General features: G+C 49.4%; 1 protein-coding gene across 16 annotated transcripts in view; it reads right to left on the bottom strand.

Moving 5' to 3' along the window:
• ankrd44 (ankyrin repeat domain 44) overlaps window positions 1-14,366 on the bottom strand; it is a 312,538-nt gene that overhangs the window by 193,366 nt on the left and 104,806 nt on the right. For all 16 annotated transcript variants that reach the window (XR_005459740.1, XM_038789102.1, XM_038789101.1 and 13 more), the window contains one exon: window positions 5,208-5,286. Coding sequence is in view for 15 of the 16 variants with exons in the window: in XM_038789102.1 (XP_038645030.1) it covers window positions 5,208-5,286 (79 nt within the window). In the remaining variant the exon portion in view is untranslated. The remainder of the gene's footprint in view (window positions 1-5,207; window positions 5,287-14,366) is intronic.

The raw sequence follows: 14,366 nt of genomic DNA, 5'->3' as shown, positions 1-14,366 counted from the left end.
GCGGTTGATCAAATGGTATTGAATCAGGCGGCCCAAGGGAAAGCGATACAAGAGATCGAACTGAAGTTATCCAGCCAGGAGGACTATCTAATCGTGCTGGAGCACAAGGTGGAGGTATTAGACGATCGCCACAAGAGAATGCAGGAGAAGCTGGAAGACCTGGAGAACAGGTCCAGAGGCAGAACTTAAGGATTGTTGGCCTCTCTGAAGGAATCGAGGGGTCGAACCCGGGAGCATATGTGGCAGGCATGCTGGAGATGCTGATGAGGGTCAGGGTGTTCTCTTGGCCCCTGGAAGTGGATGGAGCGCACAGAGCCCTCGCAAGGAAGCCTAAGGCGAATGACCTGCCGAGGGCCATGGTGGTGCGTTTCCACCATTTTTTGGACAAAGAACGCGTCTTGCGGTGGGCCAAGGAGGAGTGGAGCAGCAGATGGGAGAACAGCGAGGTACGCATCTATTAGGACCTGGGAGCGGAGCTGGCCAAGAGACGTGCTGAGTTCAACCGGGTGAAGGCAATCCTCTTCAAGAAGGGGGGAAAATTCGGGATGCTGTATCCAGCGCGGTTGTGGGTTACGCACGAAAACTGCCATTTTTACTTTGCGACACCGGACATTGTATGGACATTTATCAAAGAAAAGAAGTTAGAAGTGTCTTAAAGGACACTTAAGTCTCGAAGAAGTTATGTGACAGTGGTTCGGAATTTTTGTATTTTTTTAATATCGGTTCAAACAAGATTGTATGTAGTTTTGGGTTAATTATTGGGCTGGAGTGGTGGTTTGAGGGTGCTGTTTTGCAGGGATTTGGTGTGATGGGGGGAGGGCCCCTGAGGTTGGTGCTACTCGGTGGGAGGTTGGGTTTTGTTTCAAGTGATTGTTTCTTCATTGGTTTATGTTAATTTCTTTCTACTTAAGGTTGTTTACATACTGGGGAATGCGATGCTATTAAATGGTTTATTCATGTAGGGAGAGGGGTTCGAACAATAGGGAGTCAAACTGTTCGGCACCAAGGGCAGGGGTTATCGGGGTCAGCATGGTTCAGCTGACTCTCAGGAGCGAGGTGGGGGGTGAGCAAGTGCTAAATCGGTGCTTGACCTGAGGGATTAGGTTTCGGGTGCTGCTGTGGATGGGTGGGGGGGGGGGGAAGTTGGAGGGTGTACGGGTGGTGCTTGCTAACCTATATGCTCTGAACTGGGACGGTGTGGGATTTATGAAGCGGGTGTTAGGCAGGATCCCGGATTTGGAGTCTCACGGCCTGATCATAGAGGGGGCATGGTCATTGATCCTGATCTGGACCGGTCAAAATCAGGGACTGGGAGGGGGCCTGCCGCGGCAAAGGAGTTGAGGGGTTTCATGGAGCAGATGGGGGGTGTAGCCCGTGGAGATTCGAGCGGCCGAGGGCGAAGGTATTTTCATTTTTTTCTCATGTCCATAAAGTTTACTCCCGTATTGGTTTTTTGTTCTAGGCAGGGCACTAATTCCTAAGGTGGCAGGGACGGAATATTCGGCGATTGCAGTCTCTGATCATGCCCCGCATTGGTTGGATTTGCAGTTGGGTGAGGAGAGAGGGCAGCGCCCATTGTGGAGATTGGATGTGGGGTTGTTAGCGGACGAAGCGGTCTGCGGGCGGGTGAATAAGTCCATCCAGAACTACCTGGAAACAAATGACACGGGAGAGATATCAGCAGCGACGGTTTGGGAGGCTCTGAAGGCAGTTGTAAGAGGGGAACTAATTTCGATTCGGTCCCATAGAGAAAAGGACGAACGAGCGTAGAACTAGAGATTAGTGGAGGGGATACTTCAGGTGGATAGGAGATATGCAGAGGCCCCGGACGCTGGGCTCCTGAGCGTGCGGCGGAAGCTACAGGCAGAGTTTGAGTTGTTGACCACAGGGAAAGCAGTGGAACAGTTGAGGAAGGTAAAGGGGGCGGTATACAAATACGGGGAAAAGGCGAGCAGGATGCTGGCGCACCAGCTTAGGAAGAGGTGGTCAGGGAGATTGGGAGAAGAGTAAAGAATAGGGAGGGTAACATGGTCTTGGACCCAGGGGGATGAACGAAGTTTTTAAAGAATTTTATAGTAAATTATATGAGTCGGAACCCCCAGCTGGAGCACAAGGGATGAGGTAATTCCTACATCAGTTGAGGTTCCGAGGGTGGAGGAGGACCTGGTGGAGGGGCTGGGGGCCCTGATTGAGGCAGAGGAAATTGTTCAAGGACTGGAGGGCATGCAATCAGGCAAGGCTCTGGAGCCGGACGGTTACCCGGTAGAATTTTATAAGAAGTTCTCAGAGATGTTGTGCCCATTGCTGGTGAGGACTTTTAACGAGGCTAGAGAGAGGGGAATCCTCCCCCAACGATATCGCAGGCCTCGATTTCACTCGTTCTTAAACTAGAGAAGGATCCGGAGCAATGTGGGTCATATAGGCCGATTTTGCTTTTGAACATAGATGCCAAGCTGCTGGTTAAGATTCTGGCCACTAGGATAGAAGACTGCGTCCCAGGGGTGATAGGGAGGCATTACACAAGCTCAACCTAACACGGCTGGTAGAGCAAATGGAAGGGGGCTTTAAAAGATGGAATATGCTTCCGCTATCGTTGGCGGGGAGGGTACAGGCCGTGAAAATGACAGTCCTCCCCAGATTTCTGTTTGTTTTTCAGTGCCTCCCCATCTTCATCCCCAAGGCCTTTTTCAAGTGGGTGAACAAGATTATTTCGGGTTTTGTGTGGGCGAATAAAACCCCATGAGTGAAGAAAATGTTGCTGGAGCGCAGGGGGAGGGTGGGTTGGCGCTGCCGAACTTCTGCAATTACTACTGGGCGGCTAATATAGCCATGATTAGGAAGAGGGTAGTGGGGGAGGGGTCAGCATGGGAGCGGATGGAGACGGCATCATGCAAAGGCACCAGTTTGGGAGCATTGGTGACAGCACCTCTGCCGTTCTCGCTGGCCCGTTACTCCACTAGCCTGGTGGTGGTGGCAGCAGTGACGATCTGGGGGCAATGGAGGAGGTATAAGAAGATGGAGAGTGAGTCAGTCTGGACTCCGATTTGCAATAACCACAGGTTCGCACTGGGCAGGATGGCGGGTTCCAGAGCTGGCAGACAGCAGAAATTAGAAGGATGGGAGATCTATTCATAGATGGGATTTTTCCCAGTCTGAAGGCGTTGGAGGATGTTCAAGTTGCCACCGGGGAATGGTTTCAGATATTTTCAAGTGTGGGACTTTGAGGAAACAGGTGATGGCTTTCCCACTGTTGCCGCCACGGGGGATACAGGACAGAGTAGTCTGTCCTGTAGTGGGTGGGGGAGGGGAAGGTGTCAGATATCTATCAGGAGTTGTTGGAGGCGGAGGAAATCCCGGTCAAGAAACTGAAGGGCAAGTGGGAGGAGGAGCTAGGTGGAGAGTTAGAGGCGGGTCTGTGGGCGGACACCCTAAGCAAGGTTAATTGCTCCTCATCATGTGGCAGGCTCAGTTTAATACAGTTTAAAGTGGTGCACCGGGCACATATGACGGCAGCGAGGATGGAGCAAGTTTTTCGGGGTAGAAGATAGATGTGCGAGGTGTGCGGGAAGCCCAGCAAACCATGTCCACATGTTTTGGGCATGCCCGAAGCTTAGAGGGTTTTGGCGGGGTTTTGCTAAAGCAATGTCCAGGGTGCTACGCGGGTGGTGCCGAGTCCGGAAGTAGCAATCTTTGGAGTGTCAGAAGATCCAGGAGTTCAGGGAGTGAAAGAGGCTGACGTTCTGGCCTTTGCCTCCCTGGTAGCCCAGAGACGGATCCTTTTAATGTGGAGGGACTCGAAGCCCCCGAGTGTGGAGACTTGGGTCAGTGACATGGCTGGGTTTCTCAGGCTGGAGAAAATAAAGTTTGCCTTGAGAGGGTCAATGCTGGGGTTCTCTCGGAGGTGGCAGCCGTTCGTTGACTTTCTCGGGGAAAATTAAAATGCCTCCAGCAACAATTACAAAATGAAAGAATCAATGCAACATCCACGGTGGAAGAAGGAGCCAAGATGGAGCCTGATTAACAATAGGAGAGGGGGTGTGGCCGATGAAAGGGGAACGTGTACATTGTATATAAGAACCGTCTCATTCTATAACTATTACGTGTTTTATATGTCAAATTGTTAAATTGTTAAAATTGGAAAATTGTAATGAAAATACATTTTTAAATAATTTTTTTAATGCTTGCAGTTTTGCGATTAACATTTTACGGAACTGCCAATTGACACTATTATAGGGTAGTCGTATAAAGAGTTTTTTGTAAGAAATTTATGAATGAATGACTTTTTAAAAATCTTTGTCACACATGACATTATTACTATAGAGTTCATTGGCTCTATACAGAGTGTTTATTGGGTAAATGTATCTTGAAGTGGCATCGGCTGGCATAGAGAGCATATGTTGCCATTGGGCGAGTAGAAGGGCATAAATTAGAATGAACAATATGGTTGCCCATTGGGGGTGGGTAAAAGGGGATATGTTGGCATGGAGAGTATGAATAAGGTTAGCACAGGGAACATGGTAAGATCTTTCGAGCTGGACTTTAAAAAGGTTCCCTCCTTCAGACTATGGTTCAAACATCTGAGGAGCCGTGAACCATGATTCTTGAAAAGCTAGCCTGACACCATAAAACCTGCAAGGATTAGGAATTGCCTATCCCTGCATGGAGCCAGGCCAGGTCAGGAGCGCAGGGCACAGACTCAACACCCGCACTGAACCACACTCTTAGCCAGTGCTGCAAAAATTGGAGGTGTTGGAAATGGGGCCAGGATCCTGAAATTGGTTCCTGATCGCCATTTTTGTAAAGTCCACAGAGTCTCTCCAACTCTGTGAAAATCCAACCTTATATCACAAAAGGTTTTCCATGGATCCAAATACCTTAGGAATTGTAGAAATTTTGCAAATATGAGATTCTTAAGAAATGCAGAGGGTTTTCCCTATATTACACAACATGAATCTAATAATTATGTGAGATAATGCTACTGGCTTGCTTTCAACAGTATCAGAAAGTCTTTATGGCGGGGCAGGAAAAGGAAGAGGAAAAACTAAAAGTAAAATATGTGAATGTCAGGATACGAACAACTATTTCCGAATTCTTGATGAGCACAAGGTTTGATTCCATACAATTATGTATACTAAAATGCCAATCTCCCTATTTTTCTCTTCAGAATTAGGTAGTACAAATATAGCAAAGCTATCTTGTGAACTTACCTGACAAGATAAGAAGCTCAATGATTTCAGCATCACCAAGGAAGGCGGCGGCATGCAGCGGTGTCCGCTTCTCAGCATCCTTTTGAAAAAATAGCAATTGAGCATATTAAAACCATGCACATGGGCAATTCTTTCTTCTAAATACCATTCGTAAATAACTTGGGGTAGGGAGGGCTGATATAGATTTATAAACTGACCTTGCCAATCATAGACTAGAATCTGACTGTGGTTTATCCAAGGTTAAAATGCAAGAGAGCTATCAGTTTGTGGCACGAGTGCACCAAAGTGCAGGTGCACCAAATCACTTAGTTCTTTTGCACAATTTGTTCATGTGTGGAGAACAGCTTTGCATTCATCTCCACAATCAGGGTTGATAAATAGTGTACAGATACTTGCATTTCTAATCCTAGGTTCTAAAAGAGGATTTAGCAGGTAAAGAAAATGAGGCAGATATGGATTTTGAACTGGGAATGTTGCCCAAAGCAAAGCTGACCAGCCATTTATTCATCTCTCTCATTTTTATTATACAATCTTTGGCCCTGGAGCAATACAGGAAGGAATGTTTGTAATTTCTTCAAAAAGGTTTGTGGAATCTGTAATTGTATTTTTTAATATAAATTTAGAGTACCATGGGCGCGATTCTCCGCTCCCCACGCCGGGTGGGAGTATCGCGGGAGGGCCGGGCGACTCATTTCACGCCCCCCTGGCGCCCTCCGCGATTCTCCCACCCCCCGCTCAGAAGAATCACCGCTCGCCGTTTTTCACGGCGACCGCCGATTCTCCGACCCGGATGGGCCGAGCGGCCTGCCGTTCACGACCGTTTCACGACGGCGGCAACCACACCTGGTCGCTGCCGTCGTGAACATGGGCGCCAAAGGCCCATTTGAAGCTTGTGGGGGGGCGGAGAGGGGAATGAGCACCACGGCCGTGCTCGGGAGGGGACTGGCCTGCGATCGGTGCCCACCAATCGTCGGCCCGGCCTCTCAAAGGGACGCAATATTTCCCCTCTGCCACCCCGCAAGATCAAGCCGCCACGTCTTGCGGGGCAGCGGAGGGGAAGACAGCCACCGAGCATGCGCGGGTTTGAGCCGTCATGACGTCAGCCGCGCATGCGCGGGTTGGAGCCGGCCAACCTGCGCATGCGCGGCTGACGTCACTTAGGCACGCCGGCCGCGTCATTCTCAGCGCGCCGCCTTGATGCAAGCGTCAAGGCCCGGCCACCGAGAATAACGGAGCGCCGCTCCTAGCCCCCCGGGTGGGGGTGAATACGGTGAGAGGAGCGGCCTCCGAAGCCGTCGTGAAACTCGGCTGAGTTCACGACGGCCTTCCCGAGAGCGGAGAATTCCGCCCCCAATTTTTTTTCCAATTCAGGGGCAATTTTGCATGGCCAATCCACCTACTCTGCACATCTTTGGGTTGTGGGGGTGAGACGCATGGAGACAGGGGGAGAATGTGCAAACTCCACACAGACAGCGATCCGGTGCCGGGATCAAACCTGGGTCCTCGCCACCATGAGGCAGTGCTAACCACTGTGCCACCTTATCTGTAATTGTTTTTAGAATGTTTGGAAAGTTTGCATCAATGGTAAATGGATCAGTTATAGTTTTCTTAGATAACCTGACAACCCTTGACCTGGAAGAAGTGCCAACAGGAAGTAAGTTTTTTAAAAGTCATAACGTTGGCAGACCCCAAGGAGAGCTCCAAATAGAGAGGTAAAGGTGATCAATGCAGAGATGCAGACACAAAGAGAATGCAAACAAAGACAAAAAGAGCATGCAGACAGGGAAGAAAGAGGAAGAGAAGCAAATAATTCTCAGGCAGGTCAGTTTTTCAGTTAGGCAGAAAAGGAGACAGGACCTCTTGGAGGCACAGTGCAAGCTGGCTAAAAAGAAGACATGGAAAGCTCTGAGATACGAAAGAGCTGGGTATTTTTCCAGAAGTAGCAAAACAATGATGTGGGGTTATTGGGTAGTCAGTTCAAAAGGAACTCTGGAAAACTATAAAATTAATACTGTCATGACCCAAGGGCCAGAAGTGTGCCTTGCTGATGATAATCATACCTGTGAAACTCAAAGATAAAGTTGTTGTCAGATTGGAATCCTGACTTACCATGTGAATAAAAAGCATCATATTGTGGAACAGTGGAGTTAAATTGTGCCACATTTATGCGGGAAGTAATGCAAATGCCTGTGGTTGATTAAGATATACCTTTGTTACATCAACTATTTAAAGTGAAATATACTTTTTTATTTGATGGACCTTTTTCCCATTAATTCACCTGTAATTTGTGTTGCTTCCAATGTGTGTTCAAGTAAAAGCTACAAAAAAAAAACACCACCCTGCAAGTTTCCCCCCCAAGCCACAAACCATCCTGACTTGGAACCATATCACCATCCCTTCACTGTTGCTGGATCAAAATTCTGGAACATCCTTCTGAGCAGCACTGTGGATTTACATGCATCACATGAATTGCAGTAATTCAAGAAGGGATTCACCACCACCTTCTCAAGGCAATTAGGGATGAGCAGCAACTGCTGGCCCAGCCATCAATGCACCAACTGGGCCAGCAGTTGCTGCTCATCCCTAATTGCCATGAAAATAATTTAAAATAAATGGAATCTTGGTAATCTCTTCATTTGGGAGTCATTCTGTAAATTTGCTTATTTTGGTTTAGTTTCCTCAAGGAATTGCAACACTTATGCTCTCTCAAATCTCAATCGAAAACAAGCTGGATGAACTTAACAGTAGACTTACCTCTCAGAGGAAAAGACAAAAGAGGGAATTTATGCATAGAGTCAGAGGAAATGGGTGAGATTCTTAATGAGTACTTTGCATCGGTATTCACCAAAGAGAGGGACATGACGGATGTTGAAGCTAGGGATGGATGTTTAAATACTCTAGGACAAGTCGGCATAAGGAAGGGGGACGTTTTGGGTACTCTAAAAGGCATTAAGGTGGACAATTCCCCAGGTCCGGATGGGATCTATCCCAGGTTACTGAGGGAAGCGGGGGACGAAATAGCTGGGGCCTTAACAGATATCTTTGCAGCATCCTTGAGCACGGGTGAGGTCCCGGAGGAGTGGAGAATTGCTAATTTTGTCCCTTTGTTTAAGAAGGGTAGCAGGGATAATCCAGGGAATTATATACCTGTGAGCTTGACTTCAGTGGTAGGCAAACTGTTGGAGAAGATACTGAGGGATAGGATCTATTCACATTTGGAAGAAAATAGACTCATCAGTGATAGGCTGCATGGTTTTGTGCAGGGAAGGTCATGTCTTACAAACCTAATAGAATTCTTTGAGGAAGTGACAAAGTTAATTGATGAGGGAAGGGCTGTAGATGTCGTATACATGGACTTCAGTAAAGCGTTTGATAAAGTTTCCCATGGCAGGTTGATGGAAAAAGTGAAGTCGTATGGGGTTCAGGGTGTACTAGCTAGATGGATAAAGAACTAGCTGGGCAACAGGAGACAGAGAGTAGTGGTGGAAGGAAGTGTCTCAAAATGGAGAAAGGTGACTAGTGGTGTTCCACAGGGATCCGTGCTCGGACCACTGTTGTTTGTGATATACATAAATGATCTGGGCGAAGGTACAGGTGGTCTGATTAGCAAGTTTGCAGATGATACTAAGATTGGTGGAGTTGCAGATAGCGAGGAGGACTGGCAGAGAATACAGCAAAATATAGATAGATTGGAGAGTTGGGCAGAGAAATGGCAGATGGAGTTCAATCCAGGTAAATGCGAGGTGATGCATTTTGGAAGATCTAATTCAAGAGCGGACAATATGGTTAATTGAAGAGTCCTGGGGAAAATTGATGTACAGAGGGATCTGGGAGTTCAGGTCCATTGTACCCTGAAGGTGGCAACGCAGGTCGATAGAGTGGTCAAGAAGGCATACAGCATGCTTGCCTTCATCGGACGGGGTATTGAGTACAAGAGTCGGCAGGTCATGTTACAGTTGTATAGGACTTTAGTTAGGCCACATTTGGAATACTGCGTGCAGTTCTGGTCGCCACATTACCAGAAGGATGTAGATGCTTTAGAGAGGGTGCAGAGGAGGTTCACCAGGATGTTGCCTGGTATGGAGGGTGCTAGCTATGAAGAAAGGTTGAGTAGATTAGGATTGTTTTCATTGGAAAGACGGAGGTTGAGGGGGGACCTGATTGAGGTCTACAAAATTATGAGAGGTATGGACAGGGTGGATAGCAACAAGCTTTTTCCAAGAGTGGGGGTGTCAATTACAAGGGGTCACGATTTCAAGGTGAGAGGGGGAATGTTTAAGGGAGATGTGCGTGGAAAGTTTTTTTACGCAGAGGTGCGCAATACTTACGCAAGTGCCTGGAACGCTTTGCCAGCGGAGGTGGTAGAGGCGGGCACGATAGCATAATTTAAGATGCATCTAGACAGATATATGAACAGGCGGGGAAGAGGGAAGTAGATCCTTGGAAAATAGGCGACAGGTTTAGATAAAGGATCTGGATCGGCGCAGGCTGGGAGGGCCGAAGGGCCTGTTTCCTGTGCTGTAATTTTCTTTGTTCTTTGTTTGAAAGTATGAGACTGCTGTGTGCTCTGTTTCAAGACACATGGCTCAGCCCCCCCCCCCCTCACTGGACAGTGCCATACACCCTGAAGGCTTCTCAATTCACCGGGCGGACCGCACCACGTCATCAGGCAAAGCAACGGGTGGAGGAGTTTGCCTCATCATCAACTCCTCCTGGTGCTTGGATGTGGCGACCTACTGCTCCCCAGACTTGGGATACCTGACTGTGAAGTGCCGTCCATACTATCTTCCATGTGAGTTCACTTCAGCCATTATCACAGCGGTCTATATCCCGCCCCGGGCAGAAGTGAGGAAGGCGCTGGACGAACTGTGCACAGTTATAAACAACTACGAAACAGAACACCCGGAGGCCTTGTTCATCGTGGCCGGAGACTTTGGGAAATCAGACCATAAGACAGTGCTCCTTCTCCTGGCATACAAGCAGAAACTCAAGTGGGAGATTCCAGCTAAGAAGGTCATGCAGTGCTGGTCCGAGGAGACAGAAGAGCTCTTACGTGACTGCTTAGAGACAGTGGACTGATCCATATTTAAGAACTCAGCGACCAACTTAAATGAGTATGCCACCACCGTCACAGACTTCATCAGCAAATGTATGGACAACTGCCTGCCAAAGGAAGAAGTACGTTTGTCCCCCAACCGGAAACCGTGGCTCAATCGCAAGATTGACTCCCTACTGAAGGACAGTTCTGAGGTGTTCAAGTCAGACGACCCTGACCTATACAAGAAATCTAGGTACGACCTCCGCAAAGCTATCCGAGATGCCAAGAGAGAATATCAAACCAAGCTAGAGTCACAGAAGACTCTCAGCGGTTGTGGCAAGGACTAAACAACATAGAATCATAGAATTTACAGAGCAGGAGGCCATTCGGCCTATCGAGTCTGCACCGGCCCTTACAAAGAGCACCCTACTATCTACCCTATCCCCGTAACCCAGTAACCCCCACTTAACATTTTTCGGACACTAAGGACAATTTAGCATGGCCAATCCACCTAACACGCACATCTTTGGACTGTGGGAGGAAACCGGAGCGCCTGGAGGAAACCCACGCAGACATGGGGAGAAAGTGCAGACTCCACACAGACAGTGACCCAGCCGGGAATTGAACCTGGGACCCTGGAGCTCTGAAGCAACTGTGCTAATCACTATGCTACCGTGCTGCACATCTCCAAAAATCTGTCCTGGTCCACCCACGTCGACGCTACCACCAAGAAAGCACAACAGCGCCTATCATTCCTCAGTAAACTAAGGAAATTCGGCATGTCCACATTGACTCTTACCAACTTTTACAGATGCACCATAGAAAGCATCCTATCTGGCTGCATCACAGCCTGGTACTGCAACTGCTCGACCCAGGACCACAAAAAACTTCAGAGTCATGAACACAGCCTAGTCTATCACACAAACCTGCTCCAATCCATCGACTCCATCTACACCTCCCACTGCCTGGGGAAAATGGGCAGCATAATCAAAGACCCCTCCCACCCGGCTTACTCACTCTTCCAACTTCTTCCAACGGGCAGGAGATACAGAAGTCTGACAACACGCACGAACAGACTCAAAAACAGTTTCTTCCCCGCTGTTACCAGACTCCTAAATGACCCTCTTATGGACTGACATCATTAACACTACACCCTGTATGCTTCATCCGATGCCGGTGCTTATGTAGTTACATTGTATACCTTGTGTTGCCCTATTATGTATTTTCTTCTATTCCCTTTTCTTTCCATGTACTTAATGATTTGTTGAGCTGCTCGCAGAAAAATACTTTTCACTGGACCTCGGTACACATGACAATAAACAAATCCAATCCAAATTTATTTTCCTGTTCACCACATTAAGGGAAGCCACCAAGGCCTCAACTAAATCGTTGGGAAAAGGCCAGGAAACCTACTCAATGTTTCCCTGTGCAGCATAGAATTGTTAATCACTCACTGTTATTGCTTCCTTATTCCTTCAGAATAGCTGATCAAGATGAGAACTCCAAAGGGAATTGGGGATATAATCTTGATTTCTACCAAACTTTGATATACTTTGTTGGTGCACAGACTTGTTACAAACATTATTTGTTTTATGGTTAATTATTTCACTAAAAGGAGCTGGTCAGAGGGATTGGCCACATGCAGTCGGGGAATCCCGGTGGAATTTTATAAGAAATACGCAGACCTGTTGGGCCCCCTGTTGGTCCGGACCTTTAACGAGGCATGGGAGGGAGGTGTTTTGCCCCCGACGATGTCACGGGCGCTGATTTCCCTGATCCTGAAGCGTGATAAGGACCCCTTGCAGTGCGGATCATACAGGCCAATTTCACTGCTGAATGTGGACGCCAAGATGCTGGCGAAGATCTTGGCCACTAGAATAGAGGACTGTGTGCCGGGGTGATACATGAAGATCAGACGGGTTTTGTGAAGGGGAGGCAGCTGAACACTAACGTGCGAAGGCTGCTAAATGTGATAATGATGCCGGCGGCAGAAGGAGAGGCTGAGATTGTGGTGGCATTGGATGCGGATAAGGCCTTTGACAGGGTTGAGTGGGGGTACTTGTGGGAGGTGTTGGAGAGGTTCGGGTTTGGGGTGGGGTTTATTAAATGGGTGAGGTTGCTGTACGAGTCCCCGATGGCGAGTGTAGAGACAAATGGGAGGAGGTCAGAGTACTTCAGGCTCCACCGTGGGACGAGGCAGGGGTGCCCCCTGTCCCCCTTGCTTTTTGCGTTGGCAATTGAGCCTCTTGCCATGGGTCTCAGGGAGTCGGGGAGGTGGAGGGGTCAGGTGCAGGGTGGGGAGGAGCACCGAGTGTCGCTGTACGCAGATGACTTGCTGCTGTATGTAGCAGACCCGGTGGGGGGAATGCCGGAGGTGATGGAGATTCTTGCTGAGTTTGGGAGTTTCTCGGCTTATAAATTGAACCTGGGCAAGAGTGAGCTGTTTGTTGTACACCCGGGAGATCAGGAGGAGGGGACTGGTAGGCTCCCGCTAAAGAGGGCAGTGAGGAGTTTTAGGTACCTGGGGGTTCAGGTGGCTAGGAGTTGGAGGACTCTGCACAAGCTTAATTTTACTAGATTGGTGGAGCAGATGGAGGAGGAATTTAAAAGGTGGGACATGCTGCCGTTGTCATTGGCGGGTAGAGTACAGTCCGTTAAAATGACGGTGCTCCCGAGGTTTTTGTTTTTGTTTCAGTGCCTCCCCATTTTCATTCCGAGGGCCTTTTTTAGGAGGGTGAACAGCAGCATTCTGGGATTTGTTTGGGCGCATGGGACTCCAAGGGTAAGGAGGGTCTTTTTGGAGCGGGGCAAGGATAGAGGGGGGCTGGCGCTGCCCAACCTCTCTGGGTACTATTGGGCGGCTAACGTGTCGATGGTACGTAAGTGGGTAATGGATGGGGAGGGGGCAGCATGGAAACAGATGGAGATGGCATCCTGTGGAGGCACAAGCCTGAAGGCACTGGTAACGGCGTTGTTGCCGCTCCCTCCAACGAGGTACACTACGAGCCGGGTGGTGGCGGCTACCCTCAAAATTTGGGGGCAGTGGAGGCGACACAGAGGGGAAGTGGGGGGCTCAGTGGAGGCCCCGCTGCGGGGGAACCACCGGTTTGTCCCAGGGAACATGGATGGCGGGTTCCTGGGGTGTGACAGGGCGGGCATTAGGAAGTTGGGAGACCTGTTCATTGACGGGAGGTTTGCGAGCCTGGGTGAACTGGAGGAGAAGTTTGAGCTCACCCCGGGGAATATGTTCAGGTACCATCAGGTCAAGGCGTTTGCTAGGCGGGAGGTGGAGGGATTCCCTATGCTGCCCCTGCGGGGGGTAAGGGATAGGGTGCTTTCGGGGGTGTGGGTCGGGGATGGGAAGGTGTCTGACATCTACGAGGTGATGCAGGAGGTGGAGGAGGCGTCGGTAGAGGAGCTGAAGTCTAAGTGGGAGGTGGAGCTGGGGGAGCAGATTGAGGAGGGGACATGGGCAGACGCCCTGGAGAGGGTGAACTCCTCCTCTTCATGTGCAAGGCTTAGCCTCATCCAGTTCAAGGTACTGCACAGGGCTCATATGTCCGGGACGAGGATGTGCAAGTTTTTTGGGGGTGAGGACAGGTGCATCAGGTGTTTGGGGAGCCCAGCGAACCATGCCCATATGTTTTGGGCATGCCCGGCACTGGGGGAATTCTGGTAGGGGGTGGCGAGGACGGTGTCGAGGGTGGTAGGGTCCAGGGTCAAGCCAGGCTGGGGACTCGCGATATTTGGGGTTGGGGTGGAGCCGGGAGTGCAGGAGGTGAAAGAGGCCGATGTTTTGGCCTTTGCGTCCCTAGTAGCCCGGCGAAGGATCTTGTTGCAGTGGAAAGATGCAAGACCTCCGAGCATGGAGACCTGGATCAATGACATGGCGGGATTCATTAAGCTGTAGAGGGTCAAATTCGCCCTGAGGGGGTCGGTACAAGGGTTCTTTAGGACGTGGCAGCCTTTCCTCGACTTTCTGGCTCAACGATAAGGAACTAGGTCAGCAGCAGCAGCAACCCGGGGGGAGGGGGGGAAAGGGGTTCTCAGGGGGGTATTGTTTAAGTTAATTTATTTTGTTGTTTATTGGGTTTGGGGGGGTGGGGGGGTTTGTTACATGC

Source organism: Scyliorhinus canicula, chromosome 2, assembly GCF_902713615.1.
Source record: "Scyliorhinus canicula chromosome 2, sScyCan1.1, whole genome shotgun sequence".
Classification (NCBI taxonomy): domain Eukaryota; kingdom Metazoa; phylum Chordata; class Chondrichthyes; order Carcharhiniformes; family Scyliorhinidae; genus Scyliorhinus; species Scyliorhinus canicula.
The sequence above is the reverse complement of the archived record's forward strand: the minus strand, read 5'-3'. Positions and strand labels throughout refer to the sequence as shown.